The sequence below is a fragment of the Mauremys reevesii genome, linkage group 3 (assembly GCF_016161935.1).
Source record: "Mauremys reevesii isolate NIE-2019 linkage group 3, ASM1616193v1, whole genome shotgun sequence".
NCBI classification, from domain to species: domain Eukaryota; kingdom Metazoa; phylum Chordata; order Testudines; family Geoemydidae; genus Mauremys; species Mauremys reevesii.
Genome location: NC_052625.1, coordinates 191,277,023 through 191,302,694, shown reverse-complemented (window position 1 = coordinate 191,302,694; position 25,672 = coordinate 191,277,023). Strand labels below are relative to the sequence as shown.

General features: G+C 43.3%; 1 protein-coding gene across 3 annotated transcripts in view; it reads right to left on the bottom strand.

Annotated features, from left to right (window-relative positions):
- MFSD2B (major facilitator superfamily domain containing 2B) overlaps nucleotides 1–25,672 on the bottom strand; it is a 60,331-nt gene that overhangs the window by 21,026 nt on the left and 13,633 nt on the right. For all 3 annotated transcript variants that reach the window (XM_039532936.1, XM_039532937.1, XM_039532938.1), the window contains 6 exons: nucleotides 21,386–21,509; nucleotides 16,789–16,867; nucleotides 12,113–12,264; nucleotides 2,126–2,216; nucleotides 1,908–2,029; nucleotides 759–842 (listed from right to left, as the gene is read on the bottom strand). In XM_039532936.1, coding sequence (XP_039388870.1) covers nucleotides 759–842; nucleotides 1,908–2,029; nucleotides 2,126–2,216; nucleotides 12,113–12,264; nucleotides 16,789–16,867; nucleotides 21,386–21,509 — 652 coding nt within the window. The remainder of the gene's footprint in view (nucleotides 1–758; nucleotides 843–1,907; nucleotides 2,030–2,125; nucleotides 2,217–12,112; nucleotides 12,265–16,788; nucleotides 16,868–21,385; nucleotides 21,510–25,672) is intronic.

The window sequence follows — 25,672 nt, the reverse complement described above, 5'->3', positions numbered from 1 at the left end:
TAGATCAGACAAAAGAAAGGGAAAGGTCTACATGAACCATTTTCAGCAGACAGATACCCCAGCAATTACACATTAAACTTTCTATTTGTCCTCGGAGGGCTTGAATCAGAAGCATGAGAGCTGCAGCATTTCACCACTGTACACTCAGAGGGAGGCATGCATTACAGGAGCAATTTGTAGCTTAGTTGCAAGAGGATCACCCATGTAAGTAAGGCTGGACAGAACTCCACCCAAGAGCGCTAAGGAAGAGGGCTCTGTAAAGGTATCTGTGAAGCAGCACTGATGCCTTTATACAAGAATTCACATCATCTGTGAATACTTTAAATATTTATCCCTGCAGGTTGCCTGGCACAGAGGGCCCACATGTATGAATGCACAAGGGAAACTTGTTTAATTCTCGGCATATCAGACTGGTGAGAGGGAAACAGAAGCTAAGATTCCAGACCTCCCTTCATGCACAATGGTTCACCTTTTCAAGAGGCAAGAAGTGGCTCGTAGGTACAGGTGAACACTAAGGAATAAATTGAATATTCCAGACCTTTCCCCTCCCTACAAGTTCCACAATGTCTGCTAGGAAGGGGATCGTGATCAAACTCATTGCAACAGCCAGAAGGTGCTAGCAATTTGTAGTCACTTAACCTGAGTTGCTTAGATGCAAGCTGCTCCATTGAACAACCCCCTCTGTCAAAGAAATAAAGCTCAACCCTGCTTCTCACTCCTCCCCCAAAAAAACACTCATTTGTTTCAGTGCAACTCACCAAGATGGTCATCACTAAATACTGGAAGTGATTGTGAAGACTGGCTGCATGGGTGCAAAACAGGACAAAATTGCTCTGCTCAAGCTGCGAGATGAAGACAACATCAAAAAGAATTTCGTTACATCACCTATAACAAATCAGTTATCAAATAAATCCAAGCTTTTAGGACCTGATTCTGTTCTCACTTATGCCAGTTTAAACCAGGAATAACTCCACTGAAGACACTGGAGTAATGTCAAGATAAAGCTGGGGTAAAGTGACAGATGCATCAGGCCCTGAATGTAGCAAACTAGTACATTGCAATATGGAAGACTAGTTTATTGGAAGGGGAGAGGAGTCTATTTGCAACCTTGGAGTTTGCCTATTGTAACTGGTTAGTTACACAGAGCAGTTTGCTGAAAAAAGTTGCACTCCTCTTCCACAGACTGCCTCTTAGACAGTAATACCATGCATCTTTTAATTAAAGCCATGGCTCCTAAGCAATTTACTGCCTCCTCAGCTGAAATTAATCATGGCAACCCTCTGAAGTGCAGTAACTGATCTGGAGTGGCTTAATCATGTTGCTTATATTTATATATTTGTATATATATATTTCTGATCCTGAGCCCTGGCTCAGGATCAGAAATGCCCACAAGTTTGGGTACTGTTTGGGTTGGAGGATCCAGTTCCTGTCTATTATACAGATAGGTGAGTCACAAGAATTATCAGCCAGGATTTTGAGAGTTCAGGGCGAGGGCTGAAACTGAATTCCTGGTCCAGACCCATCTCTCATTATTTTGGGAAGGTGGAAGGTCTAGAGAAGAAACCGTGTCTTGCATGGAAGCTTGATGAACTACTGTTCCTTTGAGAGCCAAGAAATTAACAACAGCTTTTTTGTTTATGTAGAAATTAGGCCAAGTATCCATGGGGAGATTTCTGGTCCCTCCCGTTTCCCCAATGCCTTCTCCAGCTTGTGCCATAGTCTGCTGTGCTCTCATTTCAGATGTGGAAAACACCATATTGGGATCAGATCCCCCAAAACTATGTCTCCCGAATCACTAGCTCTACTTGCAAGTCTAGGGCTATTTTACATTCCAGCTGCTGCTTCTGACTCTTTCATGCTGTGGGTAGAACAAGTCCAATGCATGGACTTGCACAGAGTGGAGTTACCTGAACGGCTGTTGAGATGAGAAGAAACGAAGCTGTAAGCTTCAAGTACGGACCGTGCTTCATTGTGAGTCTCAGTCCCTTAAAGAAAGGAATTGCTTTGTCTGAATTTAAGGCGTAAGGATCTACAAGGGGTGGAATACATAAAATAATGTCATATTTTCCAAAGCTAAGTGGGAAAGAATCACTTTGAAACCCAGATGTATTTGAATTTAACTTACCGTCTCTCTCCTTAACTCCAATGAAAAGGATGACAATGCCGAATAGATACACCCCTCCTATTACTCCCGCTGCAATCATGTAGACTTCTCTCTTTAAAAGGAAAGAGACTTATTACAGATAAGGACAGTAAAAGCCTGATCGCACTGCTCCGGCTCAACAAAAGTGAACGGAACACTACACTGAGGAAAGACAAAGTACAGATCCTAGGTAGAAATAATTTTAATACTAGCATGGGCAAGATTTACATACAAAACAATGGGGATTGTGTCATGTTAGGATATAAGCATGCTATTCATTTGACCAGAGCAGGCTACAGTTTTATGAAGGACAGAGTGACATTTTCCAGGGGTCAGCACAAGCTACGACCATTATGGGGAACCCGGCTCCCTCAAATTTTTCAGGTTAAGGTAAGGTGAGGCCCAAGTGTGAGCTGACCTTGACAATATTTTTGGAAAAACAAAAACAGCCCTGCTTTGGCATCTCATATTAAACTGTAACAACAGCAGGCCCCAATCCCCAGTGCTGCTGAGCATCCACATCTTCCAATTAAGTCAGCTATGGTCAGTGCTTTATTTGTAATGAAAGAGGTGCCGGGGCTCAAGCAAGTTTTTTACATTCATAACTGATGCAGCAAACTCAGAGGTGCTGGGGCTATGAACGGCCAAGCCTAGAAGTGCCGGGGCTCAGCCCGGGCAAGCCCTGGCACAAATTAAGCACTGGCTATGGTAGGTTAACTACTGCCTTGGCTATTATACCTTGAAACCATATTTCTAACAGCACTGCTTACGGACCAGGGCTAAGACTGTCAAAAGTGACTAATGATTTTGGATACTTCAATGTCAGGGTGCCCAATGGAGAGAAAGGATGGTCCAGTGGTTAAGATGTTAGCCTAGGCCTGGAGTGACCTGGATTCAACTCCCTGCTCCACCACAGACCTTCTTAGAATCATAGAATCTCAGAGTTGGCAGGGACCTCAGAAGGTCATCTAGTCCAACCCCCTGCTCAAAGCAGGACCAATCCCCAGACAGATTTTTACCCCAGTTCCCTAAATGGTCCCCTCAAGGATTGAACTCACATCCCTGGGTTTAGCAGGCCAATGCCCAAACCACTGAGCCATCCCGCCCCCTTCTGCATGATCTGAGGCAAATCACTTAGTCTCTCTTTGCCACAGTTCCCCATCCGTATAAAGGGGGAAATAGCATTTCCTTGCCTAACAGGAGTGTTGTGAGGCTAAATACATTACAGCTTGTGAGGCACCTGGGTAATACAGTAATAGGGTCCATAAGTAAGCAATAGCTAGATTTCAAGACGCTGACTTTCAGAAAGTGCAGAGCATCCACCCTCAGAAAATTAGGCCCCTTTAAAGTTTCTTCTGTTGGGCATCCAAAAATTAAGGCACTCGGGGTGTCTTCACAGCACAGTTAGCTCAAGTTATACTTGAGTGTTACCCCAATCCAACTCTCATCTACACACAAAAATCTCTAGCTCAAATTGAGCGATGATCTAAACTCAAGGTAGCTGGCCCACGGGCCGACTTTGAACCTTGAGTGATGCTGAGGCTCAAGCAAGTGAAGGGGTTACAACAACTCACAAGTGGTTAAACCAATCACTCTGTGGTGCTAATCCAATCACTCTGTGAAACTCCAGTGTCGTTCTGAAGTGTGGTCGCTCTCACTGGAGCTAGGTGAGCTCAAGTGTTCTAACATGAGCTAACTGTTGTAGTGAAGACAAGCCCCCAGAATAACTAGTCGCTTTTGAAAATCTCAGTCTTTCTCTGGTTGCTTGGCTGGAACTGGAGAACTTCCCAGGTACGTACAGCCAGCTGTGTGCTCTTCTTTGTGTGAGGAACTTTCACAGCTGCAGACTATTTACAAATAAAATTTACTTCAGGATAAATCTAGGACCTGTAAGTATAAATTTCTACCAAAAAGTAAAATGGCCATGAACAAAAGGTCTAGTATGTCAGCAGCCAGGACATGTTTATATAAAAGCGATAGACATATACATTCGTCTGTCACAGATATGCAGCATGTGCCGGATGGTTCGGAAGTTTTGCAAATGAGATTAATCTAGCTACAGATTTTGTGGTCGGCATACTGCAGCCAATATGTCTTCATACGCTATGAGCGAGACCTCAATACAGATGCAGAATTAGTTAATAAAATCATTATAATTTATGTGTATAATGTTCCAATCTTGATTTCACTTTTACTGAAATTTAGGAGATATTTACAATTACTGTTATACACTGATGCTTGGAGAATATAAAGCTCACATTCTTATGTTTTTGGTAGCTTATATTTATTTAATTAAATGAAAATGTTCAAACTAATTAAGGATATTCCTAGGAAATCTCTGCTGTCTCAATCAAAGAGAGTCATGACAAGTGTCAGGCTATTCTCTGAATACGGTTTTCCAACCAGTTGTGCATCCACCTTATAATAGGTTTCTCTAGGCTATATTTCCCTAGTTTGTTTATGAGAAAGTCGTGTGAGACAGTAACAAAAGCCTTACTAATACTGCTTGAGAAATTATTAAAGTTTCATTTAAGCATATTTACTTTGTATATTTTGACATTATATGATATTGACAATTTTTTGTGTTTTAACAGTTACAGCGCTTTAACTTTTTGAATCTCATTGTCTAGTCATCAAATAATTACTGTCTGACTCCCCATCTGTACTTCCCCCTGTTGGTGTCACTAGGCATAAATCTAGGTAACTCGGGAGGATGGCTTTGGGCCTATGTGACCCAAAGTACCTTTATGTAAAGTGCTTTTGTTAGCCTTACTAAACTTTTGTAACCTTTTGTGTTATGTGCTAATTACTGGCAGTGGCAAGGTTGCTTGATACTAGATGTAGCCAATACTAAATAAGATAGGCGGAAAGCAGGTGCTGTAATTAAAGTTATATGCATGAGAACGTAGCCCCCACGGTGGGAAAGTACAGATAACTGATCACAGAAGAGTTGCTAACGAGCTAAGGTGGTTTTTTTGCCAAGTATGACTTAACTGCTTCATGTGATTGCTATTGCAAAGTGTATTTGCTGCATGGGTATGAAAGGTGGGGGGAGAGGAGGAGTGTGGGGGTGATGGGAATGCTTAGCTGAAGTTATGTATAAAGAGAGAGAGCTGTTTGTATCTGTGTGCAGGATTTGAGAATGCTTTTCTCCCTGGCACCTTTCTTTGGGCTTAAATAAACCTGGTTTTGCTTCTCCACCCTGGTGTGATAATTAGTGCGACGCACACCGGGCAACGAACCCTGCTGTTGCTCCGCCTCGGGCTCTTTGAGCCGGCAACACTCCCATAATTTTCTTGCAGCCATGAACATTTAAATAGATTAAAATAGAAAAAATGCTGAAAACCCATAAATTGTGCAACTGTTACAATTTAAATTGATAAAAGTAGAAAAAAATACTTAAAAAGTAAACATTGATATTAGCCATTGAAATTATCAAAAAATAAGAATAAAAGTTCTGCCAAGCCTATAAATATACTACAAATGGTAGGTTGCAAATCTAGGAACCATTTGGTCAAAAAAAGCCCATTAACCAACAATGCATCTTCTCAAAGAACAGGCTACCCCCCCCCATGTACAAGATAAAAGTTTGGTACAGACATGATCTTTAGCTAAAAAAAAACCCAAAACTTTGTAAGCTATTTATGTTTGAGAAAGAGATGGCTGTATACATGAATGTAAGGCTGTTCTTTATTCATGAGAAGGAATTATGCTTCAGATGTGTTTTCAGAGGTGTAGACTAAGGCATAAAACTGGGCCTCTTTCTCCCTCTTTACAGAGAGAAAATCTTTAGTTTTAAACCCCACACAAAGAATTCTAGAGATATCCTAATAAAAACTGATTTCTTTTATAAAACTTTAACGTCTTCATTCTTTAAACTTCCAGGAGAACATTTATGGCTGGGAACTGTTTTACAGAAGATATTGGTTAATTCTGACTCATCTTTCCTCTTGACAGGGAAAACCCCTTGTTGTCCCTCAACTGTTTAAGATGTTATATGCTTCCTTTGAGACGTGTATTCGCAAATGTTTTGTATCTAAAACTAGCTCTTCAAATAGTAACTTCCTGAGACTACTATTATGTGACTCGTAAGATTTTTTATGTACAAGTATAGGAAGGTCATTTGAATGCTATAGCAGGTTAATATAAGAAACCATCTGAGTATAAAATATTGATATTCACTGGGGAATTAATCAGTTACCTTGCAAAGCTTAAACATCTTGCCAAACTCAAAAAAGACAAGAAAAAGTTCTGCAAAGATTGTTAAGAAGAAAAGACAATACCTTATTTGATCACCATTTAAGTTTAAAGACTCTTTTGAATAATAATTTAAATTAAAAAAAGGCTATTTTAACAGCTAAAATACTTTTTGGACTGTGTTTTGACTTATATGAAACAATTTCAAAACCTTGATGGAGCTAAAGGAATCTCTCCGAAAATGAACTGAATAAAAGAGAGTTAAAACGCTAATGTTCTGAGAATTTCCTGCCACAAAGCCAAAAATCAATACAACTATAAAGCTGAAGAATTACAGCTCTACTGCATGTGCATTAACAGACTGCATATTCATGAGACAAAGATGCTACCAAGGCAATCCCATGAAGGTGACAAGCAAATGAAATGTAACAGCATCGGATATCTGAATCCAGCCAAGCCCTGAAAGGTGTGCTTCTTCCACCTTCAGTGAGACTATGCAAAGAGAAGAGTATAAATTCCTCAGAAGTGGGACATGCACTCTCATGCTTGTTCTTACAAACTCTTTTGTGCTCTTATACTCTTACATGGTTCCGCTTTCCTATGCGCTCAGTTCAGCCTGGCCACCTCATCTCTACAAGCAAGCACACAGCAGCAACCAGACAGCTAAGAAGAATAAAGAAGCAACAACACAGCATCAAGAAGCAATAACCTTCCAGCTCAGCACTGCTTCTGCAGCACGATGACATCATTGAGACTTCAGCATCATTGGTGAGATAGAGTCTGCAAGAGCATTGCCAAGGGATTAGAGTTGTTTCTTGTAATAATTTTAATGGACTATTGAAATCCTATTGTAACTTAAGGCATTAACAGCTTCTCCTATTAAACACCAGATTGCTTTGACTGTGAACTCCAAAAGGATACATGAGCTAATATTGGTAAAAAGAGAAAAAATAGCAGGATTTACAGTAGAACCTCAGAGTTACGAACACCTCGGGAATGGAGATTGTTCGTAACTCTGAAATGTTGTAACTTTGAACAAAATGTTATAGTTATTCTTTCAAAAGCTTACAACTGAACACTGACTTAATACGGCTTTGACACTGTCATAACTATAAAGGGAAGGGTAACAACCCTCCTGTGTACAATACTATAAAATCCCTCCTGGCCAGAGGCACCAAAATCCTTTTACCTGTAACGGGTTAAGAAGCTCAGGTAACCTGGCTGACACCTGACCCAAGGGACCAACAAGGGGACGAAATACTCTCAACATGTTCAAAGGATTTTCCAAAAGATTAGGCACACTGTACATCTTTACAGTTCTTGGTAATAGCAACACATTAGTTACAAAAATCACCATTAGCAATAGCGATAAATCCATTGCAAGTGTCCATTTACAATCATTTTTGTCATGCCACACCTTTGGCTCAATACCACTGGGGTCTGGGCCTTTTAGGGTTACCCTGTGGTTTCCCTTTGCAAAATTAAGTTTTCTTCTTTTTCCTTGTCCTGAAGGATTAAACCCTGATTTCTCTTGCTCAACAGAATTCACTGGCTGATGGGGTGGGCTCTCTTCGCTAACACCTATTAGCAAGTCTTTCTTCTCCCGGACAGTCTCTACGCAAAAGAATTAATGGACACAAGTCTGAGGGCTTGGCTACACTTGAAAGTTGCAGCACTGGGAGTTACAGCGCTGGTCGTGCAGCTGTGTAGGGACAGTGCTGGTGTGAGGCCACACTGACAGCTACCAGCGCTGCAGTGTGGCCACATTTGCAGCACTGTTGGGAGCAGTGCATTATGGGCAGCTATCCCAGCGTTCAAGTGGAAGCAACGTGCTTTTCAAAAGAGGGGGATGGGGTGGGGTGTAGTGTGACAGGGGGTGGGGGGGAGAGAGAGAGTGGATTTTTGGAGCCAACACTGTATGTTAGCTTCCTGACTTGCAAAATCAGAAAATGTTCCCGACCCCTTAATCTTAACTCTTAACTGCAAACAGCCTGCATCCAACGGACTCCCGTTCTCCCCTCTGCCCCCGCTGTTCCTTGTCAAGCAAACACTCAACCCCTGTGAATGAGACAGGCCGGGGGTTTTCTCAGTTGATTGTTCACAGTCAGGTACAGATTGATCACAGCAAACAGGAGCTGTGTTTGTTTTTTTAGATAAGCAGCTCCCTGTGCTCCGGAGCGCTGCAGAGCTCCGAGTTCACAACAAAACAAAGAGAGGCTGCATAACAAAACAAAGAGAGTAATTTAGTTAAAAGCATTCTGGGATATCTCCTAATACCCTGGAGGCCAATAACAGCGCTGGTGCGTGGCCACACTTGACGAGCAGCGCTGGATCACCAGCGCTGCACTTGTTATACCCCAAGCAGACCAGGTGTACAGCCAGCGCTGCAGCCAGGGAGTTGGCTGGATGTGCCTTGCAGGTGTGGACAGTTACTAATTGCAGCACTGGAAAGCCTCCACCAGCGCTGCAACTTTCAAGTGTAGCCAAGCAACTCCCACCTTTTCATGCTCTCTGTATGTATATATATCTCCTCAATATATGTTCCATTCTATGCATCTGATGAAGTGAGCTGTAGCCCAGGAAAGCTTATGCTCAAATAAATGTGTTAGTCTTTAAGGTGCCACAAGTACTCCTGTTCTTTCTTCTGCCTGTCAGCCAGGTTACCTGAGCTTCTTAACCCTTTACAGGTAAAAGGATTTTGGTGCCTCTGGCCAGGAGGAATTTTACAGTATTGTACACAGGAGGGCTGTTCCCTTCCATTTATAGTTATGACAGACACTTTACTATGCAGAAGAAAAATGCTGCTTTTAACCATCTTAATTTAAATGAAACAAGCACAGAAACAGTTTCCTTATCTTGTCAAATCCTTTTTTTTAGAACTTTCCTTTTATTTCTTTGTAGTAGTTTACATTTAACACAGTACTGTACCGTATTTGGTTTGGGGGGCCGGGGGGTTGGGTTTTTTTTGTCTCTGCTGCTGCCTGTGTACTTCTGGTTCCAAATGATGTGTATGGTTGACCGGTCAGTTTGTAACTCTTGTGTTCATACCTCTGAGGTTGTACTGTACTTTGAATTTAAGATTCTTGAATATTTATCAATTTTCCTGTCTCAAAACTGCTCCTTGAATGGCTTCCTTTTAAGTAACTGAGTTAAATGCTTTCTTCATCTTTGCCCATGTATAAAGTGGTTAGGTTATCCTTGACAAATCAAACAGGATTCACTGATCCTTAAATGAAATTCCTTAGCCCATCTATTAATTGTTTTAGTTATTTATGACACACTGAAACAGGCCTCCATACTGATTTTGGGAAAATTTACTTCGGTCTTAAATTCTCCTAGAGAAGAGTGTTCCCACTGGGGGTGTACCCCTTCTTAAGGACTAATCCAGTGATTCGCAAACTTCAGTCTGGGTGTCACAAGTGGCTCCTTAATGTGGCTCCTTAATGTGTCTAAACACTGTGTGATTTAATTATGAACGAATCTAAGTTATTAACCAATGAGGATGCTTTTACTATGTTATTAAACAATTGTAACTGATAAAATGAGAATACTTAGCCAGCCATTTTGCTGTAAGAATGAAACAATGAATTCACACTACTGTGGCTCTTTGGGGCAATACTGATCACTAATGTGGCTCTCAAACCACTGAGGTCTGAGTATCACTGGTCTAATCTCTGTTGAGAGCTCTTCACTGAAATACATACAGAAGAGATTGTATCTGTAGTAGCCATTGCTTACTGCTTGTGTTCTGTTTTGTTTTTTGTTATTATATTATTAAAGTGTGGGGGGGAATCATAGCTAATTATTGTGGTTATTTTGTTTGTCTGCCATCGTGCTGTCCCCTATTGCACAGTCAGAAGAATCTCATGTGACTAAACAGTGAGGTCACACCCCTGAAATGGAGACAATTAAGATTTGGCCCCAACTACTACTTGTCCTCCACATTATTTTTTTTTGTAATTTTGAGGATAAAATCACTTGGAGCTCAATGCTTTGCAAAACAACCCTTTCTACCCACAATATCTCCCTGCCCCAACAATGCACGAGAGTAGGATTTTCACACACAAACATTCCCACATGACCTCAGATTTTTTATTCATGTCTGGTTCTTTTCTTTAATGCTGCTTAGGGGATTTCAAAGAATGGGGTTACTCAACAGCACTAATGAAAACAGTCACCGCAAGGCAAAAGGCTACCAGTGCAATTCAATCCTGCCCTGCCACACCTCCAGCCAGTCCTCTCTTGAAAACCCCTTGTGCAGAGACTTGTCAATTTGTACGGCAATTTTGTGATGTGAGAAATTCATCGTTTCATAGATTCCAATGCCAGAAAGGACCATTGTGATCATCTAGTCTGACCTCTTGTATAACACATGCTATAGAACTTCCCCAAAATAATTCCTACAATATATCTTTTGGAAAAATGTCCAACCTTGATTTCATAATTGTCAGTGATGGCGAATCACTGCGCCCCTCGGTAACTTGTTCCAATGGTTAAGTACCCACACAGTCTAAAATTTACACGTTATTTCCAGTCTGAATTTGTCTAGCTATTGGATAGCCCATTATTAAATATTTGTTCTGCAGGTAGATACTTATAGACTGTAATCAGCCCACTTAACCTTCTCCTTGTTAAGCTAAGTAGATTGAGCTCCTTGAGTTTATCACTATAAGGCAGGTTTTCTAATCCTTTAATCGTTCTCGTGGCTCTTCTCTGAACCCTCTCCAATATATCAATATCCTTCTTGAATTGTGGGCACCAGGACTGGATACAATATTCCAGCATTGGTTGCACCAGTGCCAATTATGTAGGTAAAATAAATCCTGGGACTTAAAATAAATCCTGGGATGGATAAACAGGGGAATCTCAAGTAGGAGTAGAGAGGCGGCCCAGGGCTTGGGGTCAGCCCCAGCTGCAGGCAGCACGGGGCTCGGGAGTGGGGTCAGCCCTAGCCTCAGCTATGGGCGGCATACAGCTGGGGCAGGGGGAGACCCAGCCATGGGCAGTGGGGAGCTCAGTGGGGGGGGGCAGCCCCAGCTGCGGTCAGCACAGGACTCAGCCCCAGATGCAGGCGGCACGGGGTGGGGGAGAGTTAGCCCCAGCTCTGGGAGGCATGGGGGATGCTGGCTCGGGTGACCCCTGCAAGGTGGGAGGGGGGCAGCTTGGATGAGCCCTTGGTCATCCTGTTTTTACTTTAAGAAATATGGTCACCCTGGAAGGGGGGGTCAAGATCTCTACTCCTCCATGGCTGGGATGAGAACCACGTCTTTCTTTAGCTTATTCTCTTCCCACTCTCTGATGGCAGCTTGCGTTATTGCGCCTGACCGGCCTTAGGTTCTCTGCAGCAGCTGATGCTGCCCTCCTGCCCAGAGGGTCTGTGATTAACGCGCGTTAAAAAAATTAATGCGTTAAGTGTGCTGTGCGTTAATCACACGCGTTAATGGCAGCTAATTGACAGCCCTGTTAATTAGGCTTCCATTTTAAACAGCAAGCCAGTCTGTAGGGGAGAGAAAAGGTGGCCATATACCTCCTCAGCATCCATATGTCTCAGCATCTTCAGCAAAGCTCCTCAGCATAATTTGGTTGTCATGCTAAGAAGCAATTACAAACAGAACAGACAGGAGGGCTTGTTCAAAATGATGTGTCTGTCTTGGTTCTGATGTCACCAACCTTAAGCATGTCAGCCTCATGTATATCCCGCAGGATGACGTGCTGTAACACCACTGCAACCTCCCCTAGGGATTTTAGTGTCCTCGTACCGCATGCACTTACTCCAAGGTTGGAAGCGTTGCTTAGAGAACTGGAAGAATCGGTGGCGTTTATGGTGAGATTCACAGCGCAGTGATCAGAGGCATGGGCGCTTGCCACAATCTGTCCGTGGAGCGCAGCTCCCATCAAGGTTCCAAGCACTTCCACAGTCATTCCTGTAACAGGAAGCAGAAACATGTGTTAGGAGGTGAGCTTGTTTCACCCGCTCTTACTGAGCCTGGCGGTTTCTCTCATTAAAGAGGGAACTGACTGAGGCAAGCGATGTTCCTTTTACACAGGGAACATTCACAAATGGCATCAATAAACCAGCAGAACTTGACCATCAGTTACAACTGGTCAGCATCCCTTGATGGAGCTGAAATTCCACCTCCTGTTTTCTGACCACCTCTATATTATTACAGAAAAGTGGTTCTCAAACTTTTCTACTGGTGACCCCTTTCACATAGCAAGCCTCTGAGTGCGACTTATATAAAAAGTGTTTTTAATTTATATTTAACACCATTATACATGCTGGAGGCAAAGCGAGGTTTGGGATGGAGGCTGACAGCTCGTGACCCCCGCTGGAATAACCTCGTGACCCCCTGAGGGATCCCGACCCCCAGTTTGAAAACCCCTGATATAGAACATATGTAAGAGCTATATGGCTGGGGCTAATCTACGTAGGGGAATAAAGTTGAAATATAGCTTAAATGCTGAGGGGCATTCTCTGAGCATGGGACTGGGAGCCAGAACACCTGCGTGCTATTCCTGGGTCTAATAGTGACTTTAGAAAGTCACCTGTAAATGGGATGGATATTTATCTGCCTCACAGTCACTCTGTCAATTTTAGTTGATGTTTGTGAAGAACATGAAGCCCTTATATGCTAAGTTTTAATATCTAAAGTGACTGAGGACCAGACTTTTAGAACTGTGTGCATGTGACTGCGCTAACTGCACATGTGTATTGGGCCTCTTTTTGTTTTGTTTTGTGGTTTTTAATCAGAGCAACTTCTATTGGTGACGACAGCAGCTGATGCCATCACAAAATTGAATATCATCCCCTCAATCAGCCCAAAAGCTCCAGGGTATCTAAATACTCTCCTTCTGTCTGGCTAGGAAATGACCTATGTGAATTAACTAACTTGTTCTCCTGTCTTGGGGCAGGAGTTACCTCCGCCATGGAGACAAGTATCTTAAGAGCAGCATCATTTTAAGGATTTAGAGAATGATAAATCATTACATCTCGGTATTACAGCATTAAATGAAAAGCCTCCAGAGAGATCAAGCCAATCAGTTCTCTCATTTTATAATGCCATGTTTGCCTAGTTCATCATTTCTCAAACTGTGATCCATGGACCATCACTGACTCTAAGTGATGCATAATTAATATAGCTATAGCATCCTCTTTCCCCCTAAACTGGGTTGCTTAGACATTACTGACTTAAAGTCTGCTCTGCTGAGCACAAATCCGAAATTCAGGTTTCTCATTATTGCATCCCATCAAACTGGATTTAGTTTCCAAACATGCATGACTTAAAGAGATAGTTCCTGATTTGTGTAAAGAGAATTTTTGTTTCAAATGTGTGTTATGAGTACTCTTGTTTGGGCTTAGATGAAAGACGGTGCAGAGCCATTACTTAAGAGAGACAGAGAGGTTTCCTGTTTTGAGCTTTCATTCTCCACAGTGTGGGACTTTCCAGCAACTGCTGCTATCTTTTCAAACAGAGAGGACCCTGGAATGGAGGATGTGACCTTATGGGTCACCTAAGGTGTTTTCTTGGCTCAGGTTAAGTTACCAACCCCAAATTTCACTCCCAACTTGACTGGCTGACCAAAAGTACTGGCTAGCCCAGATCCAAATAGGAGTCTGACCTAAAATATTTGGCTGTAACCCAAACTAAAATTTCAATTGGGCATGCCATGCAGTGCTTCAAAAAAATCGCTGAGCATCTGGTGCAATGGGTAACTACAGATCACAGAATCACAGAATATCAGGGTTGGAAGGTCAGGACCTCAGGATGACCTCAGGAGGTCATCTAGTCCAACCCCCTGCTCAAAGCAGGACCAATCCCCAACTAAATCATCCCAGCCAGGGCTTTGTCAAGCCTGACCTTAAAAACCTTAAGAAAGGAGATTCCACCACCTCCCTAGGTAACCCATTCCAGTGCTTCACCACCCTCCTAGTGAAAACGTTTCTCCTAATATCCAACCTAAACCTCGCCCACTGCAACTTGAGACCATTACTCCTTGTTCCGTCATCTGCTATGAGATGAGTCACAGCATTGTATCATAATGCCACCTCTTCATTTGTAACCTCTATAGTGGATAGTGAAGGTGTGCTCTACCTAATGCTTGCATGTAAGAAGAAAGCCATCATAAGATGCCATAGAAATTCACCTGCAAATGCATTTACTTTTCTAAGCAGTGTTGGGCTGAAAAGGTGGCATATTTCAAAGTTGTTGTGAGCTATAGTCTATTACATTTTAATGGTTAATTTCTAGCTTAGCCAAGAAAATAGTGCTTTCAAAGCTGTTTTAAGGTAAGTTCTACTTCTTAAATTTAAGTAGAACTTACCTTAAAATAACTTTGAAAATATCTACCTTTGTCATGCATTCAAATAGTAGGCAGCAGTATAGAACTGACATGGTTAAGGAGTTCTACTTCTCTCAGTAGAGGGCAGTGGTACCTCTGTTTCTCAGGCTACGGCTACAATAGAGAGCTCTCCTGTCAGCTTAATTACTCCAGCCCCCAGGAGTGAGCAACAGTAGCTATGGCAAGGGGAGAGAAGCTCTCCTACTGACAGCACTATCCACACCAGTGCTTAAGTCAGCATAAATTATGTCGCTCAAGGATCAGACGGGAATGTTTTTGAGAAGACCTTGTAAAAAGAGACCATTTCCCTTGTCAACATCAGCACTGCAAGAAATCTCAGTGCCAAAGAAATATTTTAAAAAACCCACACACACAAGTCAGGAAATTCAAAGTTATTATTCATGCCACTGCCATAACTTGGCTGCACTGCATAACTGGACATATAAAACTCAATCATAAACAATAAGATAACACTATCTATACATGCTGCCTTTCAGGAGTTCAAAGATATTAATGTACAGGTGTCATACCATCCCTGCGAGGTAAGTATTATGCTAAATTTGCCGCTGGGAATTAAGGCATACTGTTTAAGTGACTTTCCCAAAGTTTATTCCCTTTTCTCCCACAGTCTGTCTATATGAACAGAACTCTGATCTCCCAATTCCCAATCCTGTCCTTTAATTACTAGACCATGCTTCCTGTTGAAATATTAGATAACATGTCATATCACATATGTACCGCACCTCAGGGAAGAGTTATGGATGCTGTGGGTACCATAACTCTGAAATTTCGGATTTGTGTCTGTTCAAAATCTTGGCCATACCATTCTGCTTACACGGTTTTGTTTTACATTTAGTCTAGCCAGCATGTTGAGGATTAGATTGACAACTGGAGGAAGAAAGCCTCTTGCCAGTAAGAAAACAAGCACAACCAGGGAAAAAATAAAACATAAAAAAACAAAAGCAATCCCCCAAAAATCCTGCCCCCAAAAATCTGTGCTTAAATTTGAAGCGCACTAAGGGAATATTGAAGGCCAAGTCAAGACATAGTTTTTCATGTAGAGCTTGAGTAATTTGAGGAAAATAGGAGGCTCTCTCTTCACTTTCACTGCTCTTGGCCAGGATACCTAGGAATGGACTGTTATACTCACATATAAGGAGGAGAGACCGGGGGGGGGGGGGGGAGGGAGGGAAATGACAACTTTAAAGCTGATGTGAAGAGGAGGAAAAATTAACTGTGCCCTTATTTGCTCTTTATGATGTATAAAGAAAGCTTGAAAGGGTTTTAAGACTTTTTTTCCTTTAGCTTTAAAACAAAAGGAACAGCAAGTCTTGTATGGTTTTCCTGGAGAACTTTCTGGAAGACAAGAGGTCTATATGTGGTCCAGTCTCAGCAAGGGGCTGGACTACATGACATCTCAAGTTCCCTTCCAGACCCACATTTATATGAATCTATGATCAACTGACTGTTTTAACAGAGGTCTTTCTTCCAAACTATTTGATGGGTGTTACAGTTGAATGAGTGTAACCAAAACAAGATAGATAATTTTTAGACAGTCACTTTCCTTCTTGGTCACATTTAATTTTCTTGGTTCTATGATATCAAGTCTACCAGCTATCCTGTCACCCACAAAGTCGTCTATGAAAAACGGATTAGACAAGACCTGAATTTCTACTGTAAAATATCCAAAGAAGGCAAAAAGAAAAAAATATATAAAAAAAATATAAAAATACTCAACACCAATTTTTCCCCTCTACAGATCACCTATAATTAGCAACCATTACTCAAATAGCAACAACTGGCTTTAGAAATCCAGAAAACACTGGATAAGTAAGAGTAGTTTCTTGTGGCTAACTTATGTCCTGGGAGGAAAGTCTGTGGCTAATCCAACAGGCTAACAGTTGTAAATATTTCCATCTTCCTGCATGTTTTACAAGGCACATTAAAAAAAAAAACCAACCCTATGATGCCCCATTTTTCCATCAGAGCCCATTTGTCTAGAAACCCAATATTAGGCCACACAAATGTCAGGAGACTTCTTTCAATAAAAGGGATTTTAACCAAACTCAGACACCTAATTTAAAACAAGAAGCCCATGTCAAACTCACGGTATGCTGTTGCTGAATCTCTCTCCTTCTGGTCTGGGCTGAGAAACATGGTGAGAGCAGAATACGGTACTTGGAATAACTACATAAAGAAAGAATACCACATAGGAAAGCATTACAGGGTAGCATACTCAGTTCCTCTGATAGCCTGGAACAATGTGTAATTGGGCACAGGAATTTTCTCCCTTACTCAGACTATAAGATCTCTGGAGCAGGGACCGTCTTTTTGTTCTGTGTTTATCCAACATCTAGCACAATCAGGTCCTGGTCCCTGACTAGGGCTCCAAGGTGCTACGGTCACATAAATAATAAATAACGTGCCCAGTACACATGCCTCCGCTTAGTGCTCCTTCAACTTCCTCCTTAAAAACCACTCTCCTTTCAGGATGCCAAAAACCCTTAGGGATTGTCTTCACTAGGAAAAAAGCCTTGTTCTTAACTAACATGAGGCAAAATCCTAGTGAACACAAAGAACGCACCTTTTTTCCTAGTGAAGACACTGCCTAAGGCTATGTCTTCACAGCCAAGAAAGTCTCTTGTTTGTTTTACAGCAAGATAATTACTGTGTGCTAGTTATCCCAAAGTAATCCTAGTGGCCAAAAGGCTCTGTAGTTTTTTCTATGATGTAGCTAGGTTAGGTCAGCATTATAACCACACCACTCATGGCCACAGGTACCAACTTTCCTTGGCACCGGCGGGTGCTCGCCCCTGGCCCGCCCCTGCCTCTTCTCCGAGCACACCACGTTCCTCCTCCTCCCCCTCCCTCCCACCACTTGCCGCGCTAAACAGCTGCTTCACAGTACAAGTGCTGGGAGGGAGGGTGGAGAAGCAGGACTCGGCAGCACCCCCAGGGGAGGAGGTGGAGGCAGAGCGGAGGTGGAGGTGAGCTTGGGTCCAGGGGGCGGGGCGGGGAGCTGCTGGTGGATGCAGAGCATCCACCAATTTTTCCCCGTGGGTGCTCCAGCCCCAGAGCACCCACAGAGTCGGCACCTATGCTCATGGCTGGCCTCGTGCAGCTACACTGTGGTAAACGCTACAGAGTTTTGTTACCACTAGCATTTCCTAACAGGACAGAGTTAGTTATCTTGCTGTAAAACACATACCTTTTTGGCAGTAAAGATATAGTGTAAATTCTCACCTCGAAGTTTTAAACTAAAACAAAAATCACTTCCAAAATTTTGAAACAACACATATGCTAAATATTCCAGCTCTAGCATTTACTCTTGTCCCTAGGCATCCTATTCTCTGTTGCCTATTTAGATGGCAAACCCTTCGAGACAGTGACCTTGCCTATATATTTATCAGAAGCATCTAATAAGCTTCCAGTGCTACGTAAATAAATACACACCACTGCCCTCTTTATAAGATAAGTAAGTAATGATATTCCTATTTTATTAAAGGGAAAACAGAGGCATAGAGATTAAACCAGTTGCCCAGATTCACAGAGCTGGTCTTTGGCAAAGCTGGAAAGAGAAACCAGACCTCTTGACTCCCAATCTTGTGCTTTAAACCAACAGGAGTAGCCTTTCTCCCGTTATGTCAGGGGTCGGCAACCTATGGCACGCGTGCCAAACACGGCACGCAAGCCGATTTTGAGTGGCACGCTGCTGCGGTCCCGGTCCCCGGCCCCACTCAGCCCCCCCACCCACCGCTGTCCCCTGCGGGGGCAGGAGGCAGAAGCTTGGTCCGGCAGCAGCCAAGCTTCCCCCCTCCCCTGCTTCTTCCCCTAGTGTGGTGCTTTCCTGCCCCTTCCCCTCTCCTTCTCTGCGCCGAACAGCTGATGGCCCTAGCGAGGGGGAGGAGGAAGAATGGCAGCGTGCACGCCGTAGAGGAGGCAGAGAGAGGTAGGAATGGGGCCTTGGGGAAGGGGGAGGAACAGGGCATATCCCTTCCAGCCCCCTGCATGAGCCGCTCAGGGCAGGGGGCTGGGAGCACCCCTACGAGCCGAGCACCTCAGCCCTCTGCCCTGACCCCCCCACACACACTCAGCCTTCTGCTTTGCACCCCCCCAGCCCTCTGCCCTGACCCCCGAATTCCCCCACACCCAGCCTTCTGCCCTACACCCCCTCACCCCACTGCCCTGACCCCTGAACCGCCCCCCCAACCCGGTCTGGGGTCCCGGCCGCAGGCCCCGCTCATCCCGCTTCCAGCCTAGGTGAACAGAACCCCAGGATGGCAGCGAACTGAGCAGGCTGGCGGCATAAGAGCAGCATTTTAATTTAATTTTAAATGAAGCTTCTTAAACATTTTGAAAACCTTGTTTACTTTACATACAATAGTTTAGTTATATAATATAGACTTATAGAAAGAGACCTTCTAAAAACATTAAAATGTATTACTGGCACATGAAACCTTAAATTAGAGTGAATAAATGAAGACTCGGCACATCACTTCTGAAAGGTTGCCGACCCCTGCTTTATGTGATAAAACAGGAGAGAACGTATCTGGGAAGGACACATGCTACCCTATTCACGCAAAGTGCATACTCGCCTCTGTTACATGTGGCAAATGTTGATGTTTTCTTACTTAGCTGTAACTAAAACCTTCTTTCTGACTAGCTCTGATGCCTTACGTTCAGTACAAACAGGCTTTAAAGCTGAAATCATGTAGCATTTTATAAGGGCGGAGTAGATCTTTTCCTTCAAAAGACAGGGCATAAAATTCTTCCTCATTTAAACTAACTGTGGGTTTCTTAATGACAATCTATCATCATAGAAAATAACAAAGGAATTGAGCTAATACTCCAACCAAAAACTGAAATATAGCAGACCCTTAAACTTCAAGCGATCTGCATGAATGACAAAAGTCCAAGTCACTCAGGAGTTCAAGTATTTTGGTGGCCTGCAGCCACACTACTTTAAACTGTGATGTAGATGAGATTTAACCAGTTAAGCAAGGTCAGGCCAGGTTGATATTTGGACAGAGAAGCTCTCAGTGCTTTTCCAGCTTTTTAAATCTGCAGATTACTTTGTAATAGAGATACACACATGCCCTCTCCTGTGCACGTGTCCTCTCACAACCTGGGTCTTGTTTTGCACATCACCTGGACTCGGCTTACCACAGACTCTGCTCTGGGAAAGCCCCACATGCTGTAGAAAGTGGTACTGATGCCGCCACAGGTGGAGTTCCTCTGAGGCTGGAGGGATAGCTCAGTGGTTTGAGCATTGGCCTGCTAAACCCAGGGTTGTGAGTTCAGTCCTTGAGGAGGCCATTTAGGGGACTGGGGTAAAAATCTGTCTGGGGATTGGTCCTGCTTTGAGCAGGGGGTAGGACTAGATGACCTTCTGAGGTCCCTTCCAACCCTAATCTTCTGATTCTATGAGGGCTTGTCTACACAAGTTACTGTGCTGAAAGCCAGGGTGTGAATCTACAGCGCATCAGCCTACCATACAACAATGTCCCATCTGGGCACTGCTATAGCAGTGAAAATCCTGGAGCGTGGCTTAGTTATGAATGCACTACTCCAGGGACTTTCACTGGGCTGCATCAGCATCCATGTGGTGCTCTGTAGATTCACACCCCAGCTTTTGCAGTGTAGTAACTTGCTGTGTAGACAAGCTCCGAATCAGAAGCATGCCAGCAGGTTGTTAGGTGCATGAATTTTCAAAGCTACAATATTTTGTATGAGATGTAAACCCAAGCATCCCTAACAGATCCGACAGCACTTATAAAAGGAGAGTCATTAAGTCCAGTGTGCTGGCAAAAATCCAACTGGAAAACTACATTGGACCTACCTGACTTCCCCTGAAAATTGAGTTGTATATGATTCTTCATTTCCTGTCCTAAACTGCTGCATAGTGTTGCTCTGTGTTGCTGAACAGATACCATATTTCACCTTACTAGTGGCTGCAATTCAGTGATGGGTGAAGCGAACCCCATATGTGCATGCAGGAGTAGTCAATTATTTTTTGTCAAGGTCCAAATTTCTTGGTCAAGGTATAGTAAAGGTCCAGACTCCAGAGAAAATAATAAAAAAAAATAAGGATAATCAGGGCTTAAATTCTCAGAGTATTTCCCAGAGCCCCCCACAATCCCCAACATGCTTTAAAAACTCCAGGGGGGGTTGAAATATACAGCTCTAGCTGAATTTAAGCCCTGACGATAATGATAACAATAACTAAATAAGAAGATTTTGGGGTTCGTTCAAAAGCATCTGGTGGTCCGGATTTGGCCCGCGGTCCACTTATTGATTACCCCTGGTATGCAGTCTGTCAGAAAAGTGCTTTGGAATCCACTGAAATGAAAGATGATACATAAATTACATATTGCCGCTAGCCTGGTGTGAGGCCCCTTCATGTTAAAATCAATGTGGAGAAGTCAAGCCTCCCCATCCAGGGATATCCAAGAACGACTATTAGTAACTATTTCACAACTGAGGGCCTGATTCTCCATTGCCTTCCAAAAGCAGTAAGTGACTTAGATACCTAAATCCCATTTTTAAAAGTAGTTTCGGCACTTAGAACTCTAAGTCTCACTGAAAGTCAGTGCGCAAACTGGGTGCAAAAAACCCCCAACCCACTAAATCAGAAGGCACATAAAGCAAAGCGAGAAAATGAAAGCATTTTATTGCTGAGAATGTTGTAAATCTAGATCTACTTACTGTGGTCAATGCTTGGAAAAGACAATAGAAAGTCAGGTACCACACAACTCTTCCCGCTACAAAAGGAGGCAAGTACCACATGAAGAAATAGGACACAATCGTGAAGGGCGTACACCCCAACATCCTACAAAGAAGGACAAGTTCATGTCACCTTTATTAGAAAGCATCTTGGTGGGCTGACAAAAAAAGAAATTAATTTTCCCAGCACCTACTTAAGCAGTAACTTAATTTTGTGCCAGTCTTTCAAAATGCTTTAGATGCACTATAATACTATTCAGTCCATTAATGCATAATCAGCACAATTCAATACATAACAATATTAAATCATACTCCCCCAAAATACACCCCAGAGTTAAATTAAAGTTAAATAGTTAGTTAAAGGAAAAGAGCAAAGGTTAGTTATAATTAATGATGTATTTACAATTAATAGGAAAAAAAACCCTGCATCTGCTATTATGGTATAACCACGAGGTCCAGGGCCACCTGGGAGGGGAGCAAGTGGGGCAATTTGCCCTGGGCCCCGCAGGGGCCCCGTGAGCCCTGGCCCAGCGGCGGTCTGGGTCTTCGGCAGCATTGCGGTGGCGGAGGGCCCTTCAGTGCTGCCGATGATGCGGAGCGACTGAAGGGCCCCCTGCCGCTGAAGACCTGGACCGCCGCCGAGTACAAGCACCGCTTTGCCCCAGGCCCCCTGAATCCTCTGGGCGGCCCTGACAAGCTAAATACTTAGTCCCACCACACACCCCGAGACCTTTAGTGAAAAGCACCAGTGAGAATCAAGCCACATGGTCACATGTTATAACATGCTTCACCACTTGCCAATACAAGCCTCTTTATTATCAAGGGTCTTTTTTTCCACCCCGTTGGCACTTCCAACTCTCCTCTCAGCTTAGCCTTTTCACTGCTGACCTGACATTTCAGTGTGATAGGTGATAGGTGTGGGGCAGCCATGCATCACATTGTAGAACTGCCTAGGACCTATGTTTGTCCATCCCTGTGAAATACGATTGTAGGGCCAAGCCTGCTCCCTTTTAAATCAGTGGCAAAACTCCCAATGACTCCAACAGCAGCAGGATCAGCCCCCTAGTGAGTAAGGATGGTTTTAAAAAAATATCATGGAAACTTGAATTCAAGTTCAGCTACTAGGCAGCAATATGCCAAGTTAATATAAGGCTATCAGACAAACAACACTACGTTCAAATTTCATTGTATCAAGTGCAATTCATTCCCCACAGCATGACCTGCAGCAGCAGTGTTCTCCAGTATTCTTGCAAAGCAGACATTAAACAATGTAATTAGATGACCAAGGTCAGAATAAAAATTCAAACAAAAGAGAAAACAGATTAATCCCTTCACAACAGGCCTATTCTCACTGTTTTCTCCTATTGATGTTAGGGGTCAGCTGATTATTTTGCCATGGTGTATTGAAAAAGTGGACTACAAAAGAATAATGTAGGTAAACAGTTCAGCAAAACAATGGCTCTTCCACACTGCTCTATGGGATGAACGGCAACACTGGGAGCTGAATGTGTAGAGTAGCAAGGAAAGTAGCCAGGTTCTGGTACTCTCTGCCTTTCCTGGTTTCTAGGTCACAGCTCAGTCCGCTCATACTCGGTCAGCTCTTGAAGCTGTAAATGAGGATGTGATGGAAGCATCCCAAGGCAATTAGGTTGGGGAAACTCACCCTCCCTGTCCCCAAAATGGTTCTTACAGCAAACTTTTGTGCTACTTCACAAAAATAACCGTCTTTCTTGTTTTTCCCCTTCCCCATTCACTTCAATATTCATGCTTAAAGTCAGGCATGTGATTCAATGCCTTGCTGAATCACAAGACTATCTGTGACAAGTTTCAGAGTAGCAGCCGTGTTAGTCTGTATCTGTGAAAAGAACAGGAGTACTTGTGGCACCTTAGAGACTAACAAATTTATTTGAGCATAAACGTTCATGGGCTACAGCCCACTTCATCATTTCTGAAACCTGTCACTATGCAAGGCACTGCATTTAGCTATATGGAGTGGAAATCCATCAACTTCATGAAAAAACATGTACTGTATGTGTGTGTGTGTGTGTCTCTCTCTCTCTCGCTATATATATATATATATATATATATATATATATATAGAATCATAGAATATCAGGGTTGGAAGGGACCTCAGGAGGTCATCTAGTCCAACCCCCTGTTCAAAGCAGGACCAATTCCCAACTAAATCATCGCAGCCAGGGCTTTGTCAAGCCTGACCTTAAAAACCTCTAAGGAAGGAGATTCCACCACCTCCCTAGGTAACCCATTCCAGTGTTTCACCACTCTCTGAGTGAAAAAGTTTTTCCTAATATCCAACCTAAACCTCCCCCACTGCAACTTGAGACCATTACTCCTTCTTCTGTCATCTGCTACCACTGAGAACAGTCTAGATCCATCCTCTTTGGAACCTCCTTTCAGGTAGTTGAAAGCAGCTATCAAATCCCCCCTCATTCTTCTCTTCTGCAGACTAAACAATCCCAGTTCCTCAGCCTCTCCTCATAAGTCATGTGCTCCAGCCCCCTAATCATTTTTGTTGCCCTCCGCTGGACTCTTTCCAAGTTTTCCACATCCTTCTTGTAGTGTGGGGCCCAAAACTGGACACAGTACTCCAGATGAGGCCTCACTAATATCGAAAAGAGGGGAATGATCACATCCCTCAATCTGCTGGCAATGCCCGTACTTATACAGCCCAAAATGCCATTAGCCTTCTTAGCAACAAGGGCACACTGTTGACTCATATCCAGCTTCTCGTCCACTGTAACCCCTAGGTCCTTTTCTGCAGAACTGCTTCCTAGCCATTCGGTCCCTAGTCTGTAACAGTGAATGGGATTCTTCCTTCCTAAGTGAAGGACTCTGCACTTGTCCTTGTTGAACCTCATCAGGTTTCTTTTGGCCCAGTCCTCCAATTTGTCTAGGTTCCTCTGTATCCTATCCCTACCCTCCAGCATATCTACCACTCCTCCAAGTTTAGTGTCATCTGCAAACTTGCTGAGTGCAGTCCACACCATCCTCCAGATCATTAATGAAGATATTGAACAAAACCGGCCCCAGCACCGACCCTTGGGGCACTCCACTTGAAAGCGGCTGCCAACTAGACATGGAGCCATTGATCACTACCTGTTGAGCCCGACGATCTAGCCAGCTTTCTATCCACCTTACCGTCCATTCATCCAGCCCATACTACTTTAACTTGCTGGCAAGAATACTGTGGGAGACCGTATCAAAAGCTTTGCTAAAGTCAAGGAATAACACATCCGCTGCTTTCCCCTCATCCACAGACCCAGTTATCTCTCCATAGAAGGCAATTAGGTTAGTCAGGTATGACTTGCCGTTGGTGAATCTATGCTGACTGTTCCTGATCACTTTCCTCTCCTCTAAGTGCTTCAGAATTGATTCCTTGAGGACCTGCTCCATGATTTTTCCAGGGACTGAGGTGAGGCTGACTGGCCTGTAGTTCCCTGGATCTTCCTTCTTCCCTTTTTTAAAGATGGGCACTACAGTAGCCTTTTTCCAGTCATCCGGGACCTCCCCCGTTCACCATGAGTTTTCAAAGATAATGGCCAATGGCTCTGCAATCACATCCGCCAACTCCTCTAGCACCCTCGGATGCAGAGCATCCGGCCCCATGGACTTGTACTCGTCCAGTTTTTCTAAATAGTCCCGAACCACTTCTTTCTCCACAGAGGGCTGGTCACCTTCTCCCCATACTGTGCTGCCCAGTGCAGCAGTCTGGGAGCTGACCTTGTTTGTGAAGACAGAGGCAAAAAAAGCATTGAGTACATTAGCTTTTTCCACATCCTCTGTCACTAGATTGCCTCCCTCATTCAGTAAGGGGCCCACACTTTCCTTGACTTTCTTCTTGTTGCTAACATACCTGAAGAAACCCTTCTTGTTACTCTTAACATCTCTTGCTAGCTGCAACTCCAAGTGTGATTTGGCCTTCCTGATTTCACTCCTGCATGCCTGAGCAATATTTTTATACTCCTCTCTGGTCATTTGTCCAATCTTCCACTTCTTGTAAGCTTCTTTTTTGCTTTTAAGATCAGCAAGGATTTCACTGTTAAGCCAAGCTGGTCGCCTACCATATTTACTATTCTTCCTACACATCGGGATGTTTTTTTTCCGGCAACCTCAATAAGGATTCTTTATATATATATACTCTTCTTATATGTTCCATTCCATGCATCCAATGAAGTGGGCTGTAGTGGGCTGTAGTCCACGAAAGCTTATGCTCAAATAAATTTAGACCTAAGGTGCCACAACTACTCC